The 21571-nt window shown below is 39.7% G+C and overlaps 1 protein-coding gene across 2 annotated transcripts in view; it reads left to right on the top strand.

Moving 5' to 3' along the window:
- Positions 1 to 669: 669 nt before the first annotated feature.
- PLPPR4 (phospholipid phosphatase related 4) overlaps positions 670 to 21571 on the top strand; it is a 47840-nt gene continuing 26938 nt past the window's right edge. The window contains exon 1 of one of the 2 annotated variants that reach the window (XM_065927685.1): positions 670 to 762. In XM_065927685.1, coding sequence (XP_065783757.1) covers positions 685 to 762 — 78 coding nt within the window. In that variant the 5' untranslated portion in view covers positions 670 to 684. The remainder of the gene's footprint in view (positions 763 to 21571) is intronic. The other variant, XM_065927678.1, reaches the window with a different exon arrangement.

Below are 21571 nucleotides of genomic sequence, written 5' to 3'. Positions count from 1 at the left end.
TCGGTGTCCTAGGGAGCCAGGGAGTCTGCTAGGCAGAGAATCCTCAGTCGGGGAAGTCACTCCTGGATGGCAGCCAGCTCTGAGTTCCCACCGCGGCCTACTTTTCAGAATGGGATCTAAGTTTTAATTTCGCGCAGGTGGAGGTCGGTTTTCGCGCTGCGGGGCAGTGCGCAAGAGCTGAGCTTCCGCTCTCCAGCAGTTCTGAAGTTAGGAGTTCCTAGAGGGATCCAGGAGGCTTCCCGGGGGCCGTGGGTGCCTGCTCTCCTCAGCCTCGCGGCTGCAGCATCCAGGGGTGCGTCCCCCCTTTGCCGATTCTTGACGTCAAGCCCCGACCGCCACGAAGCCTCGCCGGGGCGGTGGAGAGCAGAGGGAGGGTGGCGGGGAGGGGAAGCCATTGCTGCAACAGCTTGGAGGAAGGAGCTGGACGTCTCCGCCGAGAAAACCCGGGGGTGGCAGCCAGGGTAGGGGAGGCGGGGGACCTGCTCGCTCCGGGAGCCGCTGGGTTGCTGCAAAGAGGGGCGGGGAGAGGCGGGGGCGCTGCCTGCACCGCGCTGGCTCCAGCGGTGCCCGCGGGGAATGTGACATCAGCGGCGCCGGGCGCTTGCGGCTGGAGGAGGCATCTCGCCTGGGCTGCGCTGAGCACACCTCGCCCCGGGGAGGACGCATCCCGGGCAGGCGGCAGGGATGTCGGCGAAGGAGAGGCCAAAGGGCAAAGTGATCAAGGACAGCGTGACCCTCCTGCCCTGCTTTTATTTCGTGGAGGTGAGTTGGCCCAGCGCCTTGGCATAATGCAGATCCTCCGGGCGGCTCCGGAGCCAGTTCGGGTCCCGGAAGGTGTTGGAGGAGCAGAGACCGTGCTGGGTGCGCGCTGCTGCCCCCAAATGCCCCCACGCTCCCCTTTCCCCCTAGGTTTCTCGGGATCTCCCCGGAGTGTGCCTGTGAGTGCCCGCCAGCCCGGGCTGGTTGCCGCTAGCGTTGCCTCTGCTGGGGGCCTGCAGTCGGGGAGATACCTGTGTGAGTGAGCGTGGGGCTAGTTCCCTGGCCCTCCTGGACTGCCGGTGTGCTCAGCGTCGTCCCTGGCCCGGAAGGACCATGATGCTGATATTTTGGGATTTGTGTCCTCAATCTACGAATAGCTGTCTAGAACTCTGTGAGCTTTCTGAGGGAGTTCAAATACACACAGCCATGCCCTGGGTGTCTGAGGGCTGGGGATGTTTATGTAGGATTAGGAATATCGATTGCTTTATTACACAAAAACAAAAACAAAAAGCCCCTCCCCTATTAAAATTACTATGGTGTTCACATCTGCTTCTAAAATTGGGTCCACGTCTCTAGGTATCAATCTATTAGCTTTTTTCCATGGTTAACAAAAATTATATGCATATATACATGTATATGTATATTTATACATATGTATACGTATGTATAATATTTTTTAAATAAATGACATCATCTGATTTTACATGATTTGTACATGTGCATTTATTCTGTGCTGAGCAGTATCACAGATAAGCAGTTAACATGCAGATATATTCATAATGAGCGTCTAAGTTACCAAAATGCGGTATTTAAGGGAGGTACAATTTATGGGAGGGTTATAAAGATTGACAGGTCCGGTGATTCCATGCACTGTGGTCCACTGCATTAGGAAGACATTTTTAAGCAAGAGGTTTATTAAATCATAGGTAGAGAAGAGATGTGTTGGATATGTTTAGTGAAATCATATGGTTTTAAGCATAAAACTATATTCTGTGTAATTAGAGCCTGGATTTCAGAGAGAAGTATAAGACCATTGCTGAATTATAAATATCCTTCCTTGGCTGTCTTTTCAGCCAAATATGGAGGTTTAGCACTTACAAGTACAGATAGTAGATTCTGTATCTGATGACTGTGAGGCTTATCTGTGTTGAGGTATAGTCACTGTTTTGAAACTTGGGAGAAGTGACATTGTCAGATTGTTTTTATAGATAACAGTATACCTGCAGGTTTCTCTTAGGTCTTGCAAATTTTTTAAAAAATGGTTTCAGGGTTAAGAAAGATGTACGTGATTTGCATAAATCTCAGAGAAATGATGGGTGATTCCCTCATCCATGACCAATAGAAAAGAAGGGAAAAAAATGACCTGTTTATTTAAAGTAGTTAATTGATTCATTTATTTTTATCTTTTCTCTTTTCACAAGGGATTTTGAGGCAATGGTTTAGATAATTTTGTTGAAAGCTTATGAAGAGTTTTCCCGAGGAAAAAAATGTGGGCACAGAAGATTCCATGATGAACAGGGTAAAGGGATGGAGAGATGAGATCCCTGCCTTCAAGTTAAATCCTGTCAGGCCACTTGTCGCATTGCTAATCCGCTGTGGTTTTGTGCAAAAGCATGTTCATTCCCTTCTGGATCTATTACATCTGTCCAGGAGAAATCAGTTAATTGCTGGCTTCTGTCTCCAGGACAGAGCACACCTGAGGTCAGCTAGAATCTGACCATATTTAGATTGTAGCTGTATGGCTTCGAGGAAAACACTTTCATGAACGAGGATGCAAACCAGAGAATTAAGGATGTACCTAAAAGAATCTATGTGTGCACTTTAGAGGTGCCTTTAATAGGAGTACATTATCTTTTAATTGAAAAATTTAAAGGTAAAAATGCCTCAAAATACATTGAAATATGTTCTGTAGGAGCAAGCATCTCACAAATGTTTGTTCTTTTCCTTGAGTGGAAACAGCTCAAAATCATTACCTTCACTTTGAACCATTCAGGTACCCTCTATGGATTCCCTAGTAGGACAAGCTATAGAACCATTTCTTGAAAACAGTTCATGGAGTCTGGATGTGTACTTATGACATTATGTCTTGAGAGTAGCAGATTTCAAAGGAAGAGCCACAAAACTGGATTGCAGATGATCTCTCCGAAATTTATATTCATGATGAACCACTAAAGAGCCTCTCAAAAATGAGAGGAGGCATTAGTACCCGATTATTTAAAGAGTTGACAGAATGCACTGCTGTACTCCTTTGGAATGACTCATTTTGTAGGCAGTGAGAATGAGCTTCCTCCTTTGGAGGATGAATAAATATAGCATGAATTAACATGTCAGTAAAGTGCTCTAGAGTAATGGCACTTTGCTTCCCAGTGTAGTTTCCCCAGACCTTAGTAATTAAAATGGAAGAACAAAGCATGAGTGACTCTTTCACCACATATCAACCCAAAGCACATATTTCAAGTCTTTTCTGTTACGTCAGACAATAATGTAAGGAACAAAAAGGTAAAAAAAGACCAGAATTTGAGGAGAAAATGGGACCTAAGACTTAAGTTAGGTTCCTACCATATCCCATACAAAAATAAATTCCAGACAGATCAATAATTTAAATTTTAAGAAATGGTTAAAAACTAAACAGTAATAGCAGCATAACCATATATTTTTTTAGACTTTACAGTGTGAAAGACCTTTCTTAACATATAACTAAAGTCAGAAATAATATAAGAAAAGACTAACACATTTTCCTACCATCCCAAAAAGTTTCTCTATAACAGAAGATACTCTAAAGAAATTTTAGAGAAAAGAAGTCTCTGAGTCTCAAGTCAGTGATATCATGGACAATTTAAACTTTGCCTTTCTTCTTGGAGTTCAGGCTGTTTTAAATTGCTATTCATGATAGGCATTAAATATGAAGAAACTAGGTCTTCCTTGGTATCTCAGCTGGTAAAGAATCCACCTGTAATGCAGGAGACCCTGGTTAGATTCCTGGGTCAGGAAAATCCCCTGGAGAAGGGAAAGACTACACAATCCAGTATTCTCAGGCTTCCCTGGTAGCTCAGATGGTACAGAATCTGCCTGAAATACAGGAGACCTGGGTTCGATCCCTAGGCTGGAAAGATCCCCTGGAGGAGGGCATGACAACCCACTCCAGTATTTTTTCCTGGAGAATCCCCATGGACAGAGGAGCCTGGTGGGCTACTGTCCATGGGGTCGCCAAGAGTCAGACATGACTGAGCCATTAAGCGCAGCATAGCACGTGAAGAAACTAACTAGGAAAGTGAAGAACAATATTCATTCCAACCAGAGGGGCCTGAAATCAGGTTAAACTGAATTATGGCCGGAAAAGCTGGTCTGATAGACAGCTTGACCTGGTTCATATACCACCTGTTCTACATACTGCTTGGATAATTCTGGCCAAGTTACTGCTCTCATTCTCAATTTCTACACATGTGATAAAAATTATATGATATGGCAGAAATATATTTATTCATAGGTAATAGAAATTATAATATCCATGTATCTTAGAAAATATTATGCAGTTAAAGCATGAAATATACCAGCTATCATACCTGAGCTAGAATATGCACTCAGGATGTATCAGGTGCTTTTGCATGGTGTCAGGGTATAGAAATTATATCCTATATATAGACTGAGGTACTCAGTCACTAAAATCAAGTAATTATGTCTCAGGTGATGTCCAAACTCAATGGTAAGCAAATGTTAAATTAATGGATATAATTAATTTTTCCTTACATTTTTGGTTTATGCTGCCAATTGTTTATGCTGATAAAGGCGTTTATGGTTGACAGTAGTTAAATATATCAATATTACATGTTAATTTGAAAAACACAAATGATTTCCAACATGGTACCTCACTTTATGAACATGTTTGACAGTTCAGTTTTGCACTGTTTAATTTGGGAAGAGAAAAGTCAAGTTATGAAAGGAACTTTAAAGCAAGCATACCCTAGGCCTTATCAGGTTAAACAGAAAAGCGGGTGGAAAGGAACATTCCACTGAAGAAAAGGTTTCTCTTGCCTTTAAAGTTCCAAAGCCCTCTCCAAGTGATGGTTGTATCACTTACCGTGCAATTGCAGCCGGCAGTTCACCTCAAATTAATAAAAGGTGTTTCAGCCTAAGAACCCTATGTTAGACATGAGAAGGCTGGTGTGTGCCTAATTCATTTCCTTTATGCAAAGCTTAACAATGCTTCCACCTGTGCTCAGACTCACAATTTTGTTCTCATTCGTCATCCTTTTCCAAGATATGAGTTCACATTGACAGTACCTACTATAAACAAATGACAAATTAACCTTGAAACCGAAAGTTGCAAGTTCTTAATAAATAAATGGGGAAAAGATTCTCTATCCTTTGAATGTGAAATAACTACCTGAAGCCAATTCAAAATATTTTAAACACGACAGGCTTGAAATCATATAGAAAATTTTCACTAATTGAATATTGTACTTAATGGATATGTTTCAGGAATTTGTTAATGCAGGTTAATTACTATAGTTTAAATCAATATCTAGACATTGTGTTCAGGAGTAGAAGCCATCATTTCTCTGTTACTGTTCTGCCTGAATAAGTTCAAAAGGCCTTTGTTTAAGCAAGCAAAGATACCCTGGTTAGTTCAGTCTGAACATCATGCCTAGACATTATTGTGTCTTGACAGAACCTTAACATGTTTTTATGTTTTTCCTCACTGGAAAGTGTCCACTGTATCTTAATTGTAGCAAACATTAATTCACAAGATTTCTGCTTAGCCCAAGATCTATGTGAAAATTTTATAATTCACACAATCTTCCTGGGAAATATAGCTAGCTGATTTCCTTTTACATAAACTTTAGCATCAGCAGGAAGTACAAAATGACAACATTTCTGCATCGCACATACCAAAATAGTAGTTGTAGGATTTTTCCCTTTTCAGCGTGGCATAGGTGGTCTACTCAAAGAAGAAGTCCAAACCCTACCAAGAGAGACAAGCTGACAAATCCTTCTTTCTTTTTTAAAATTACAGTGCAAAGTCCTTTGGTGATAACAAAAAGGAAATAGAGACAATAATAGAGTCGTGGGTTTTAGAGACACTAAATGAGGACATTTCCACAAATACTGAAACCAAGTCTTGAACCCAGAACCAACTATTAGGGAATTCTATACTATTCCTAGGTTGCTCCACTATCTTACTGGGTCTCCATGGTCAAGACATTCGTAGCAATCCTTGTCCTAGTAGGGGAAAAAATGGGTGCCTTCTACCAACCTTAAAGGGATATTAATGATAATGATAATAATAAAAAGGAATAGTCTATTTCAAGCCGCCTTTATATACATCATCTTTCATCCTGAGAACTACTTTAAATGGTAGTATTATTTGTATTAAGGTAGTATCAAGAAGGGGCTTCCCTGGTGGCTCAGCTGGTAAAGAATCCGCCTGCAATGCAGGAAACCCCGGTTTGATTCCTGGGTCAGGAAGATCCCCTGGGCAAGGGATACGCTACCCACTCCAGTGTTCATGTGCTTCCCTGGAGGCTCAGATAGTGAAGAATCTTCCTGCAATGCAGGAGACCTGGGTTTGATCCCTTGATTGGGAAGATCCCCTGGAGGAGGGCGTGACAACTCATTGCAATATTCTTGCCAGGAGAATCCCCATGGACAGAGGAGCCTGGCTGGCTACAGTCTATGGGGTCACAGAGAGTCGGACACGACTGAGCGACGAAGCACAGCACAGCACACTATCAAGAAGGCATTATTATCCATATTTTTTTAAACAATATGTTGTAACTCAAACAGCTAAATGTCTTTCTGGGGAAACAGCAGTTAAGGGAAGAGCCAGGATTTGGGTGCTTGTCCATCTCCCTCTCACATTACCATTACCCCAGGCCACCTCACAATGACTCTAATGATGCTAACCTTAATGAAGGAATGGGCTGGGGAGACCTCTCCCGTGACTTGGCTAGCTTTGTGGTTTTGGAAGTCATGTGTGTGGATGATGTCTTGTGGGGGTTCTGCTCTGTGGAACAGAGTTTTCTCTTCATTTAGCTACTGAACCTGGCTTTGCTAGTGCTATCTTCTACTGAGAGCAACTAGTTTAATTCTGACACAGGCGTGTAGATGGCACAGGGGCTGTCTACCCAAAAAGATGCTTCCTTTGGGAAAACACAAGTGGTACCCTTGAGACTCCTGTGAAGGAAGAGTGAACGCGGAGCTTTGGGTAGACTGAGAAGGAAGAGTCAGAATTTTAAAAAATTTAGAAAAATAGATTGTGTATGTCTGTGAGAACGATAGAGCACGGAGGAAAGAATTCCTAATAGAATAGAAAAGGAGGGAGGTTAGACCAAGGCAGGCGGATTAGGAGAAAAAACATGAGAAAAATAGAAGATAGGCATGAAAGGCATGTGGAGGCAACGGGGGCATCAACTTTGTGAGCAAGCTCTGGGGATTCCGTTAGGGACTAGAGTTGTCTAAATTGGCTTGTTAAGTAAAAAGCATTAAGGGTGCAATTTTTAGTGTTTACTTTGGGAGTGTGTTACAAATATTATCACAGAGATTTCTTCCCTGCATGTGTATACATCACAGGCTATTTCTCATGCAACGTATCAAGAACAAAATGTGAGGAAACGTCTCATTGCTGAATTAGGTCTAATAAAGTCATGTACTCCCAGAACACTTGGTTTGATTCTCCTATCACAAATGAGAAAACTGTGGCTTGAAAAGGTTAACTGAGTTACCTAAAAACACACGATGGTTAATATCAGACAAGAATACAGCCTGTCTCCCCACTGCTGTTCTAGTGCTCCTCTCTAATTATACTATTTCTAGAATTCCTTACATTACAGGGTTTCCCTCTGGATTATAACACAATATAGGTCATTATAATTCTACACATGAACAAATTGTGTTCAGTTTTTTAACTTTATATCTAAATACCTTTACATATTTCATATCACATTACATTAGTAAGTTAAAGCAATTGTGAATGGATCTTCTGTTTTTTCAAATTGTTAGACTTGTTGAAAAGCATGTTTACAGCTAAAAATCATAAAATTGTAAGTGATACTTTTCTTTTTCATTGCTGAATTGTCTGCTTATCATTTCACAATTACTTCTCTGGACATGATGAGGTCTCTGATGGGAAAGGAAAGTGGAAACATTGAAAGGAGTGAGGATATAATTTACAATATCAGTGACAAAATAACTGAATTTTCTTTACAGTGTGTTGTTTTCTAGTCTCTCAGACATGTCTGACTCTTTGCAACCCCATGAACTGTAGCCTATCAGGCTCCTCTGTCCATGGGATTTCCCAGGCAAGAATACCAGAGTGGGTTGCCATTTTCTTCTCCAGGGGATCTTCCTGACCCAGGAATCGAACCCAGGTTCTCCTGCATTGGCAGGCAGATTCCTTACCACTGAGCCACCAGGGAAGCCCAGTTTGATAAAACAGTTTACATTATAGTTTAATGTTATTTTTTCACATACATTATTTCATGTGATCCTTTTAATACAACAGAGGAGTAGATATTAAGTCTGTTTTACAAATTAAGTAACTGAGACTCATGCATTTGTCTAAAGCCCAAGTAGTGTCTAAAGCTTAAGAATTTGTCTAAGGCCCAAGTAGTGCTATTTTCCCCTGTTGACCACAGGAAGAAAAATGATTGTATTTACTGTGAAATGTCTAATTAGAAACATCTAAGCTTTCTTTAGTTTCTTCTAGAATTAATTAATTGAGACATGTACTTCCACGCAACTATGGACTAGAGTCATTTCCTTATAGTGAGCTGGGCTTTGGAATGTGAAAGCCAAGGCTATTATTGTTTGGTTGCTAGCTTGTGTCTGACTCTTTTGCGATTCAGTGGTCTGTGACCCCTCAGGTTCCTCTGTCTATGGGATTTCCCAGACAGGAATACTGGAATGGATTGTCATTTCTTTGGACAAAATTGATATCAGTGTGTTTTTCCAGTCTTTAATCAGGCGCTGAATCAATCACCTCTTAGGTCCATCACTGGGCCTTTGTTTTGTTTTTTTTTTAGTTGTTATTGGAGTGTATTTGCTACAATGTTGTGTTAGTTTCTGCTGTACAGCAAAGTGAATCAGCTATATGTATACATATATCCCCTCTCTTTTGGATTTACTTTCCATTTAGGTCACCATAGAGCTGGAGTAGAGTTCCCTTTGCTATATAGTCAGTTTCGTTGTTTTTAAATCACAAACATTTACCTTAATCATCATAGGGAGGATAATTGCTTCCTTATTTTCTATCATAAGATGGTTTCTATTCAGTGCAGTTCAGTTTAGTCGCTCAGTCGTGTCTGACTCTTTGCAACCCCATGGACTGCAGCAAGCCAGGCTTCCCTGTCCATCACCAACTCCCGGAACATACTCAAATTCATTTCCATTGAGTCGTGATGCCATCCAACCATCTCATCTTCTGTAGTCCCCTTCTCCTGCCACCTTCAATCTTTCCCAGCATCAGGGTCTTTTCAAATGAGTCAGTTCTTCTTATCAAGTGTCCAAAGTATTTGAGTTTCAGCTTCAGCATGAGTCCTTCCAATGAATATTCAGGATTGATTTCCTTTAGGATTATCTGGTTTGGTCCCTGGACTTGCAGTCCACGGAACTCTCAAGAGTCTTCTCCAGCACCATAGTTCAAAAGCATCAATTCTTCAGTGCTCAGCTTTCTTTATAGTACACCTCTTACATCCAACCATAGCTTTGACTAGACAGACCTTTGTTGGCAAAGTAACGTCTCTGCTTTTTAATATACTGTCTAGGTTAGTCATAGCTTTTCTTCCAAGGAGCAAGCATCTCTTAAGTTTATGACTGCAGTCACCAACTGCAGTGATTTTGGAGCCCAAGAAAATAAAGTCTCTCACTGTTTCATTGTTTCCCCATCTATTTGCCTTGCAGTGACGGGACCAGATGCAAAGATCTTAGTTTTCTGAATGTTGAGTTTTAAGCCAACTTTTTCAGTCTCCTCTTTCACTTTCATCAAGAGGCTCTTTAGTTCTTCTTCGCTTTCTTCCACAAGGGTGGTGTCATTTGCATATCTGAGGTTATTGATATTTCTCCCAGCCATCCTGATTCCAACTTGTGCTTCATCCAGCCTGGCATTTCTCATGATGTACTCTGCATATAAGTTAAATAAGCAGGGTGACAATATACAGCCTTGATGTTCTCCTTTTCACCTGGAACCAGTCTGTTGTTCCATGTCTGGTTCTAACTGTTGCTTCCTGACCTGCATACAGGTTTCTCAAGAGGCAGGTCAGGTGGTCTGGTATTCCTACCTCTTTAAGTTTTCCACAGTTTGTTGTGATCCACAGTCAAAGGCTTTGATGTAGTCAATAAAGCAGATGTTTTTCTGGAACTCTCTTGCTTTTTCAGTGATCCAGTGGATGTTGGCAATTTGATCTCTGGTTCCTCTGCCTTTTCTAAATCCAACTTGAATATCTGGAAGTTCTCGGTTCACGTACTCTTGAAGCATACCTTGGAGAATTTTGAGCATTACTTTTTAGCATGTGAGATAACTGCAATTGTGTGATAGTTTGAGCATTCTTTGGGATTGCCTTTCTGTGGGATTGGAATGAAAACTGACCTTTTCCAGTCCTGTGGCCACTGCTGAGTTTTCCAAGTTTGCTGGCATATTGAATGCAGCACTGTCACAGCATCATCTTTTAGGATTTGAAATAGCTCAGCTAGAATTCCCTCACCTCCACTAGCTTTGTTCATAGCGATGTTCCCTAAAGCCCACTTGACTTTGCATTTCAGGATGGCTGACTCTAGGTGAGTGATCACACCATCGTGATTATATGGGTCATGAAGATCTTCTTTGTATAGTTCGTCTGTATATTCTTGCCACCTCATCTTAATATCTTCTGCTTCTGTTAGGTCCATACCATTTCTGTCCTATATTGTGCCCATCTTTGCATGAAATATTCCCTTGGTATCTCTTACTTTCTTGAAGAGATCTCTACGCTTTCCCATTCTATTGTTTTCCTGTTTCTTTGCATTGGTCACTGAAAAGGGCTTTCTTATCTCTCCTTGCTAGTATTTGGAACTCTGCATTCAGATGGGTGTATCTTTCCTTTTCTCCTTTGCCTTTCACTTCTCTTCTTTTCACAGCTATTTGTAAGGCCTCCTCAGACAATCACTTTGCCTTTTTGCATTTCTTTTTCTTGGGGATGGTCTTGATCACTGCCTCCTGTACAATGTCACAAACCTCCATCCATAGTTCTTCAGGCACTCTGTCTATCAGATCTAATCCCTTGAATCTATTTGTCACTTCCATTGTATAATTGTAAGGGATATGATTTAGGTCATACCTGTATGGTCTAGTGGTTTTCCCTACTTTCTTCAATTTAAGTCTGAATTTGGCAATAAGGAGTTCATGATCTGAGCCACAGTCAGCTACTGGTCTTATTTTTGCTGACTGTGTAGAGTTTCTCCATCTTTGGCTACAAAGAATACAATCAATTTGATTTTGGTATTGACCATCTGGTGATGTCCATGTGTAGAATCTGTCTTGTGTTGCTTGCAGAGGGTGTTTATTATGACCAGTGGTTCTCTTGGCAAAACTCTGTTAGCCTTTGTCCTGCTTCATTTTGTACCCCAAGGGAAAATTTGCCTGTTACTCCAGGTATCTCTTGACTTCCTACTTTTGCATTCCAGTCCCCTGTAATGGAAAGGACATCTTTTTTGGCTGTTAGTTCTAGATGGTCTTGTAAGTCTTCATAGAACCATTCAACTTCAGCTTCTTCACCATTACTGGTTCCGGGCATAGACTTGGCTTACTGAAATATTGAATGGTTTACTTTGGAGACGACCAGAGATCATTCTGTCGTTTTTGAGACTGCATCCAAGTACTGCATTTCAGAGTCTTTTGTTTACTGTGATGGCTACTCGATTTTTTCTAAGGGATTCTTGCCCACAGTAGTAGATAAAATGGTCATCTGAGTTAAATTCACCCATTCCAGTCCATTTTGGTTCACTGATTCCTAAAATGTCAATGTTCACTCCTGCCATCTCCTATTTGACCACTTCCAATTTGCCTTGATTCATGGGTCTAGCATTCTAGGTTCCTATGCAGTATTGCTGTTTATACCATCGATCTTTATTTCCATCACCAGTGACATCCATAACTGGGTTTTGTTTTTGCTTTGGCTCCATCTCCTCGTTCTTTCTGGAGTTATTTCTCTACTTATCTCCTGTAGCGTACTGGACACCTACTGACCTGGGGAGTTCATCTTTTAGTGTCCTATCTTTTTGTCTTTTCATGCTGTTCATGGGGTTCTCAAGGCAAGAATACTGAAGTGGTTTGCCATTCCCTTCTCCAGTGTACCTCGTTTTGTCAGAACTCTCCACCAAGACCTGTCCATCTTGGGTGACCCTACACTTCATAGCTCATAGTTTCATTAAGTTTGACAAGGCTGGGGTCAATGTGGTCACTTTGGTTAGTTTTCTGTGATTGTGGTTTTCAGTCTGTCTGCCCTCTGATGGTTAAGGATAAGAGGCTTATGGAAGCTTCCTGATGAGAGAGACTGACTGAGGGGGAAACTGGGTCTTGTTCTGATGGTAGGATCCATGCTCAGTAAGTCTTTAATCCAGTTTTCTGTTGATGGGCAGGGCTGTGTCCCTCCCTGTGGTTTGACCTGAGGCCAAACTATGGTGGAGGTAATAAAGGTAGTGGCGACCTCCTTGAAAAGGTCCCATGCAGGCATGCACGCTCAGTGCCCCTGACCCTGCAGCAGGCCACCACTGACCCACGCCTCCACCGGACTGTGGACACTCACGGGCAAGTCTGGGCCAGTCTCTTGCAGGATCACTGCTCCTTCCTCCTGGATCCTGGTGCACTAGGTTCTGTCTGAGCCCTCCAAGAGTCTGTTTCCCAGTCCTGTGTAAGTTCTGGCAGTGCTATGGTGGCTTTAATGACGACCTCCTCCAAGAGGGCTTATGCCATACCCAGGTCTGCTGGACCCAGAGCCCCTGCTCCCACGGCAGCCCACTGCTGACCCGCACCTTCTCAGGAGACACTCAAACACAGTTCTGGCTCAGTCTCTATGGGGTCTCTGGGTCCCTGTGCTCACAAGGGTTGTTTGAGCCCTCTGGGCATCTCTGGCAGGTGAGGGGTTTGATTCTAAATGCTATTTTGCCCCTCCTATCATCTTGCTGGGGCTGTACCTTTGCCCTTGGATGTGGGGTATTTTTTTTTTTGGTGGGATCTAGCATTCTCCATTTGATGGTTGTCCAGCAGCGAGTTGTTTTGGAGTTCTCACAGAAGATGAGCACAATTCCTTCTACTCTGCCATCTTATGCCACAAAAAACTGAATGCCAACAAGGAACACTTCCTGCTCTCACCTCCCAGGGACACCTTGGGCCTGGTTTTGAAGTCAATATCACTTCTGTACATTCTGCTAAAACTGGTATTAGTCCATTTAGGTACAAATTAAACAGAAGAAGAAATAAAGGTAATAAAAATCAGTGTATTTTCAGGAAAAGGTGAACAAGTTATCAGTACATTTAGTGGGCGGTTGTTTGTGATTAATAACCATGGAAATATGTATGGATGTATTGTCTACAATTTAATGTCCTTACCAAAGCCTGTGCTGTACGACTGCTTTGGTGGTAAAATCGTCATTTAATTAAGTTCTATTCATGCTTCAGAAACTGGGCCTTTGTGGATGGTCTAAAAGGGACCAATCTTATATTAAATACACTCCAAAACGGGTGCCAAAGTAAAATAGCAGAGTGTATTCTGTTTGTACTTTTATGAAAATTCATTTATTCATTTAATAAATACTTATTGATTGTTTATTATATGCCTTTTGGTTAAATTAATGAAAATAATATGGAATCATTACTGGCATATCTGCTAATCTATAGTAGAATTTCAATAAAGTTTTATTGAATGGATGGAGTAAAATAAGACTAATAGTTATGAACATAATTGTTTTTCTTAACTTTCTTTTCTCAGTCAGTGGAGACTTTTGTATATGAAGAATAAGTTGTGATGAAGGTTAAGATTGAATCAGTGTCTAAGATCTAGAAGTCCTCATTCTTAATTATATTTATACTCATTTATGACCTAGAGCATACCTATGGATTATTTGAGATTTGCAACTTCAGAGAGAGGCAAAGAACTTGTGGTTTTAATTTTCATAGAAAATTATTTGATATAAAGTGCACATGCCAGTAAAGACATTTTTTATATTGTTGTTATGGTAGAATAAATTATTAGATTTGTTAGTAATAAAATGTTTCTTTGTGCGATATACTTGTATCCCATATTACATTTTATTTCTTTTATATATTTTGTTCATAATTTGACTTTTTGGTGCATCTCACAATGAAACACATAACAATCATACTTAATTTAATCACACTCTTAGGATGTTGGAAAATTAAAGTTATTAATGTCCCACATTAACAGCCCCCATTCAATATCTCTTATTCATCAATCCCTTTTATAGACATATCCAAGTAAATTAGATCTTAAGCAGCCTTGGAAAGATTTTAATCTTGAAGGTGGGCCTATAATGTGCATTTAAATATGATCTAAGAGTCAGACATGAATTAGCAACTGAGCAACAGCAATGATTATATAGGAGACAAGTTTGAAAAGACAGTGGCTAATGATATATTGCTGAATTATCATCTCCCAGAGTAGATTAGATCCCTTCTCTGGATAACTTATGGATTGAATGAAATATATCAGGCACACGGTATACACTCAATAACCATTTGCTAGATAAACTAATTAGTTATTACATAATATAAAACATAAACTTTTATAGTCCTTAAATAAAATGGTTTATTTGCAACAGCATGGATGTACCTAGACATTATCATTTTAAGTGAAGTAAGTAACAAAAGAAAGATAAATACCATGTGACATCACTCATTTGTGGAGTCTAAAAATAATGTACAAATGAATTAATTTATAAAACAGAAAGAGACTCATAGACTTAGACAACAATCTTATGGTTACCAAAGGGGATAGCTGAGTGAAGGGAGATAAACTAGCAGTTTGGGATTATTAGATGCACACTACTATATATGAAATCAACAACAAAGACCCACTGTATACCACATGGAACTGTATTCAGTATCTTGTAATAACCTACAGTGGAAAGTAATCTGAAAAAGAACACACACACACACACACATAATTGAGTCACTTTGCGTTACACCTGAAATTAACACAATATTATAAACTAACTGTACTTCAATTTTAAAAATGGTTAAAGAAAGTGATGGAAACTACATTTTGAATAAACTTTGAAGTTAGAATGACATAAAATACAATGTTTTAAGGACAAATTTGATACTTAACTTAGTAAACAACTCAAAAGAAGTAGTTTACAAGTATTGATGTCTCAAAGTCAATAATTTATGTGTATATAACAAGATTGTCACATTAAGTATCAAAATCAGAAATTTGTTTCTCTTATTCCATATCTCAAATACAGAACTTTCAGTTAATTTTATTACTCTGACATCATTTAATATTTTTCCCACTTTTTCATTACCTCCTATTTCATTTGATATTAAGACGTATGTGTTGGATCCCTAAATACTATCTGTTCTTTTATTAAACTATTCAGGTCCAAATATATATGTTTTTTCTATATGAATAAAATAATTACACTAATAGTTAAAATACCGTTTAAAAATGAAGGTGAAGTCGGTCAGTTGTGCCTGACTCTTTGTGACCCTATGGATTATAGCCTGCCAGGCTCCTCTGTCCATGGGGTTTCCCAGGCAAGAACTGGAGTGGGTTGCCATTTCTTTCTCCAGGGGATCTTCCTGACCCAGGGATTGAACCCAGGTCTTCCACATTGCAGATAGACTCTTTACTGTTTGAGCCACCAGGGCATCAAAAAATACTATTTAACCAAAAATTACTATTTATTCTGAGTTTATTAAGATCTTACTTTTTTTAGTAGACAGTACCACTCACAGCAGAAATTGTAGGATGACGTTCATAGTATACAAAGAAAAAATGTGCATTATATTATTTTCTGCTATTTCTCAATTTCTGCTGGAGAGTAAGGTCAGTGGTAAAATTTTTTAGCAAGAGGTAGTAGGCATACAAACATGAACTCAGATACTAGATTTCTTGATTTTATAATCTAGTTAACAAGCTATATAATGTTGTATAAACCTTGCGATACTTCTGTGTTTCAGTTACCTCATCTGTTAGATGGGGATAGTAATAGTACCTTCATCAGACAGGTGTTGTGAAGATCAGATGAATTCAGAAATGTAAAAGTATGAAGTTTACATGATACCTGGCAAATATTAGTAGCACTAAGTTGTGATTTGCACTCATGTTTTTAAAAGACAGGTATATGTTCTATGGGCAAAGAAATTACAGTTGTAAGAAAATATTTCAAAGCAATTACTTTTAAGAATTGAAAGACAGGTCCCCAGCCTCAGGTCTTGGTCTCAAATTAGTTTTAAAGAACAAAATGCTTTCCAAGATAGTACATATACTTGTGTAGAACCTGAGGTTAAAGCTAGTGACTATAAAGCTTAGTACTCCAAGCTTAATGCTAGATCAATATTCAAGTGATAAAACAACCTACATAATAAAAGAATCCTCATTTGCAGGCTGATTCTTTACCAGCTGAGCCACAAGGGAAGCCCAAGAATACTGGAGTGGGTAGCCTATCCCTTCTCCAGTGGATCTTCCTGACCCAGGAATCGAACTGGGGTCTCCTGCGTTGCAGGCAGATTCTTTATCAACTGAGCTATCAGGGAACCCCGATGAAACAACCACATACCATTATTTAAACTTTACTGTTAGATCACAGTGATTTTTACTAGTCTTTTTAGATCTGTAAAGATGTAATTTATATTTGGTCATGAAGATATAAGGGGTCTTCCCTGGTGGCTGAATGGTAAAGAGTCCACCCACCAAGCAGGAGACCCAGGTTCAATCACTGTCGGGAAGATCCCCTGGAGAAGGTAATGGCAACCCACTCCAGTACTCTTGCCTGGAGAATCCCATGGACAGAGGAGCCTGGCGGGCTACAGTCCATTGGACTGCAAACAGTCGGACACAACTTAGTGACAGACTTTCACTTTTCATAAAGACATACAACATATTTTCCTCCTTAAACCTAACATATATATTAGGTTTGTTCTCTCTTTCCTATTAATTACCACTGCTATTTGAAGCACTCAGTCTGAGCTTCTTGTGTTCTGTAGTATTGAAAAAAATTATTAGAATTCTAGAAATTCACAGTAGGAGCATTTTTTACAGTAGAAGTAAACAAGGGTCTTTTAACTTGGAGATTTTTCTTTAGTCAAGTTAACCACACATATAAGAACCATGTAAACATTGACATTTCTGTTCAAGTCATCCATAAATGCATTAATTTGGTACATCAAGCTTACCCAGTATGGCAGGTCCTCCCCTAATACTAGGCCCTTTGGATAGAGAAGTGAATGGGATCATTTCCCTACTCTCAGGATCTCTTCATTGAGTAAGAGAGAAAAGTAAAGGAATAATTGCCATCCCAAATGACAACTGCTGTGTCAGAGGCATTCATCGGGCCATCTCTGTGCAGTTAGGGAGTGATCCAAAGGAAACACGAGAGGAAAGCATCTGGGGAGCTTGAAATGTGCCAATTCCTGATATTTTATATTTGAAGTCATTTGCTATGGAAAATAGAAGTGAAGATGAAAGAAGACTATGTCCAAGATATAACTAAATTTCTTGAGATATTACAAAAAATAAAAAATAACATTGGCAAAAGCTGCACAGGGAAAAATAATCAAGACCTTGGAATACCATATAATTAAGAGCATGATTCAAAAGTGCCTGGCACCCCTTTGCTCTGGGTGTTATTAAACCTCTTGTACACATGGCCATCTTGAACTTCTGTCCTCTAATCTGGCATTTCCACTGGAGCCTGGGGCTATTCTTTCCTGAAAAGCACCAGACTAGTGCCAGATGGCCATGGTGACATGTACCGAAGTGGCAGCAGGGTGTAATGGGACTCACACTTCCAGGAATTTAATAGATTGGGTTCCTACAATCGGCCTGTACTTAGAATCCAGGCATGCTGTTCACCTTACCTTGAGCAGGGTCTCCACCTTAAAGTTTATCTTAAATTCCCAGAAAACTTATGGGGAAATGTTTAAATAAAAAGTCAATATATATATGTATATTTTTTTTGTAGGAATAAGTGCTCAATATATTCTTTCTGAAACAAAATGAAGAGAGTTCTAGTAAAGATAGATACTAGATTTGCTCAAAAGAAGCAGTTTTCATGTTTGAGTGATAAAAAGTCGGCAGAGAAACTGTTAGGAGTATTTAAGAGTTAAGAGTGAGCGGGAGCTTTTTCATACTGCACATTCCCTCTGCAACACCCTCTTCCCATTTGGGAATTTCAGCCATTGTAGCAATGTCGAGAGGGAAAGCAGTTTGAGACCCAGGAACAAAGCAGTTTAGAGCATTTTTCCTATATTTAGGCACTTAGGTAGGAATCTGGGTGATCCCCTTTACCTGCTTTGTGACCATTGACCAATTTATGTGACCTCTCTCAGTTTTCTCATCTGTAAATTGGGGATACCAATAGAAGGTATATAGGTTTGTAGGACTGAATGCAGCAATCTATTATAGAACTAGCCTAGTATCTTATCTTTCACCTAGGTCCTCAACACATTCTATGTACTACTAAGAAACTGTCCATGTTTTCTGCTTATTTAATAGTAATATCCTGATTTCTTTCAATTAAATTCAGCAAGCATTTTATTGGACACCCAAAATTTTCAAAGCACTGTGTAAATTACAAAGGTCTCACTTTGTAGTACCAGATCTTAAGACAAAGGCTGATAATATACAAATAACTACAATCCAAGGCAGACTAACAGGTCCTACAATAAAGATATATATGAGCACATGAGGCAGAATCTTCAGTTCTGAATGGAGACCATGGGAGAGGTTTCAGGGAGAAAAAATTGTGTGATCTCAACTTCTACAAGGATAGTTTTTATGGGAAGCAAATGTGAAAATGTAAATCAGAGACTTGAACATGTCTGTCTGGGACATAAGTGTAAGGGAGTCAGAAGTTGTTTGTGGTTGAGCAAGTGAAGAGTAGGTGCAGAGCACAATTAAACAAGAAAGGCAGATGGAAGTTGTAATATGAAAGATCATGTATAATACAAAAGGTTATTCTGGGAAATTCGCGTTTTATTTTGTAATTAGCAGAGAATCATGAAAGGCATGATTAGAGGTGAATTCCAGAAAAATTAGACTTGAAGTATTATGGAGGATGAAAGAATTTATAGACAGTAGAGGTAAAAAAAATCTAGTACATTACATGTGGTAGTAAGAGTATAAAAGAAGTGTGAGGGATGATTTTTACATCATGACAGCACATAGAGAATTTTAGATCTGGATGACAATATTAGAAGCCCCCCATTTCACAGATGACAGATAAGACCTAGAATGGTTAAGTGACCTGCTCCAAATCCCAGAAGCTGTGTATGCCCTCAGTTCCCCAGTTGTGTCTTACTCTTTGGGACCGCATGGACTGTAGCCCACCAGACTCCTCTGTTCATGTGATTGTCCCAACAGGAATACTGGAGTGGGTGCCATTTCCAGGATGGGGATCTTCCCAACCCAGGGACCAAAACTTCATCTCCTGCTTTGCAGGTGGATTCTTTACCACTGAGTCACCAGGGAAGTCCAAAAGCTAGTGGGAGAATTGAGGGAAGAAACTGAATTTTTCTGGTCCTGAGGTCAGCATTGATTTCCCTCAGTCACACTGTCCTGTTTTAATTTGTATCAACGCATGTTATTGATATAAGCCACATCCATTCTATTTGTGAAAGCTTGTTTAGATTTCTAGACCTTGAGTATGTTTTAGACACATTCTGACCTACTCTTAATGATGTTACAAGTGTTAGTATGCTTTTCATGATCTATATTCTTGAGGTTCAGTATAGTTAACCTAAATATGCTACAATTTTGTTGAAGATAAACCATAAAGCCCTATACTATATTACTAATTATTACTATTTTCAGTATTTAAAGGAAATATTTATCTCTACTAACTATAAGGCAAAAATGCTAAGGAATATCATTCAAGATCGCACTATAGGAAATGGAAAACTATCACTGTGTGTTGACCTATGACCAACTTCTTGTTGGCCACCAGTTTTATTAAAATTACTTTCATCTGCTAATATTTCTTCCAGTTTGAATTCCATTTGAATAGAATGTATGTTTTAAGTTTCATATTTTGTATGATTGGGGGATACTTAGAATTGATGCAGAGTATGACATTTAAAATTTGTTATTAAATAAAAATGTTCTTTTTCTCTTAAATTATCTCTTGCATATAAGTGGTATAAATATACTCAATTATATTCTTTGATTCTTGTGACATTATTTGTATCAAAACCAAGTTAATTTAAGTTTGAAGTTTCCTGTGCAAGTGGTGTTTTTCAAAACTGAAGGTGATGGTGTTCAAATCATCCTGTATCAATGACATGCAGCTTTCTCCCTGCAACCTTGGATGCTCTTTAGACCCAGATTAGCATCTTACTTCTTCTTGGTATTTTGATAACTGAGAGGCATCTCAGTTTTAATATTTCAAAAAAAAAAAACAAAACCCCTTAGATTCCTCCTAGTTAAGCTTCTCCCAGCCTTCCCTATCCTAGTAAATGACACCCCCAGCCCAATCACTCAAGCCTCAAGTCCTTAAAATCAACCTTTATTGTTTTTTCAATAACCAGCTCATCAGCAAGCCCTGTCCTTTTTGCCTCTAAAGTTATATCCAGAATCTGCCGACATCTCTTTGTCTCAGTGCTGTGTGCCATGTGTTGTGCTAAGTCGCTTCAGAGGCGTCCTTCTCTTTGCGACCCCATGGACTGTAGCCCGCCAGGCTCCTCTGTCCCTGGGGTTTCCCAGGCAAGAATGCTGGAGCAAGTTGCCGTTTCCTCCTCCAGGGGACCTCCCCGACCCAGGGATAGAACCCGTTGTCTCCTGCATTTACAGGTGGATTCTTTACCACTAGTGCCACCTAGAAAGCCCTAGCACATACTAGGCACTCAATAAGTATGTGTTGGATTTTGAAGAGCCTTCTAATTTTCACCCTGCTTTTACCTTTGACCCATCACAGTCATTCTCAACTCAACTGCCAGAGTGATCTTCCTAAAATATATTCTGAGCCTTACTATATCTCTGCTTAAACACTCCAAAGTTATTTCCAAATGTACTTTGAATGAATAAAATACGAACTCCTGCCATGGACTTCAATGCTCTGCGAAGTCTGGTCCCAAATCCACCTCTCTGACTTTAGCTTTCCTTTCGACTATGCCTTTTATCTGGTTTTTATATGGTTAGTTCATTCTTGCCCACTGGAGTCTTTGTTTTAAAAATACTTACCTAGGTAGATCTTCCTTGATCTAAAATAGCAATACAGGCAATTATCACAGCCCCCTGTCTTGTCTTCTTTATAATATGTGTTCTTGCTAATATTGTAATTTTTAATTTTTATCTGCATTCTTCAGAAAGAATAAAATCTTCATCAGAATAAGGACTTTGTCTTTTATCACAGCTGTATTCCCAGGATGTAGAACAATGCCTCAAACCAGTAGGCTTCAATAGATATTTGTTGAATGAATAAATAAGTGAGCCATGGATATAATGTATGTAACTGACCCTCTGTTACCATGATCCCACCAGTTTATGAATATCTCAGTGGACTCCAAATTTACCATGTCTGTGTAAAAGGAAAAGAATGGAATTGATAGGTCTGTAGGCTGAGAGCAAGTGAACTCCCTGAATGAAAAAAGTTTGTTATTATC

The sequence above is a fragment of the Muntiacus reevesi genome, chromosome 1, assembly GCF_963930625.1.
Source record: "Muntiacus reevesi chromosome 1, mMunRee1.1, whole genome shotgun sequence".
NCBI classification, from domain to species: domain Eukaryota; kingdom Metazoa; phylum Chordata; class Mammalia; order Artiodactyla; family Cervidae; genus Muntiacus; species Muntiacus reevesi.
Note: the sequence above shows the minus strand (reverse complement) of the source record. Positions and strands in the feature narration are given on the sequence as shown.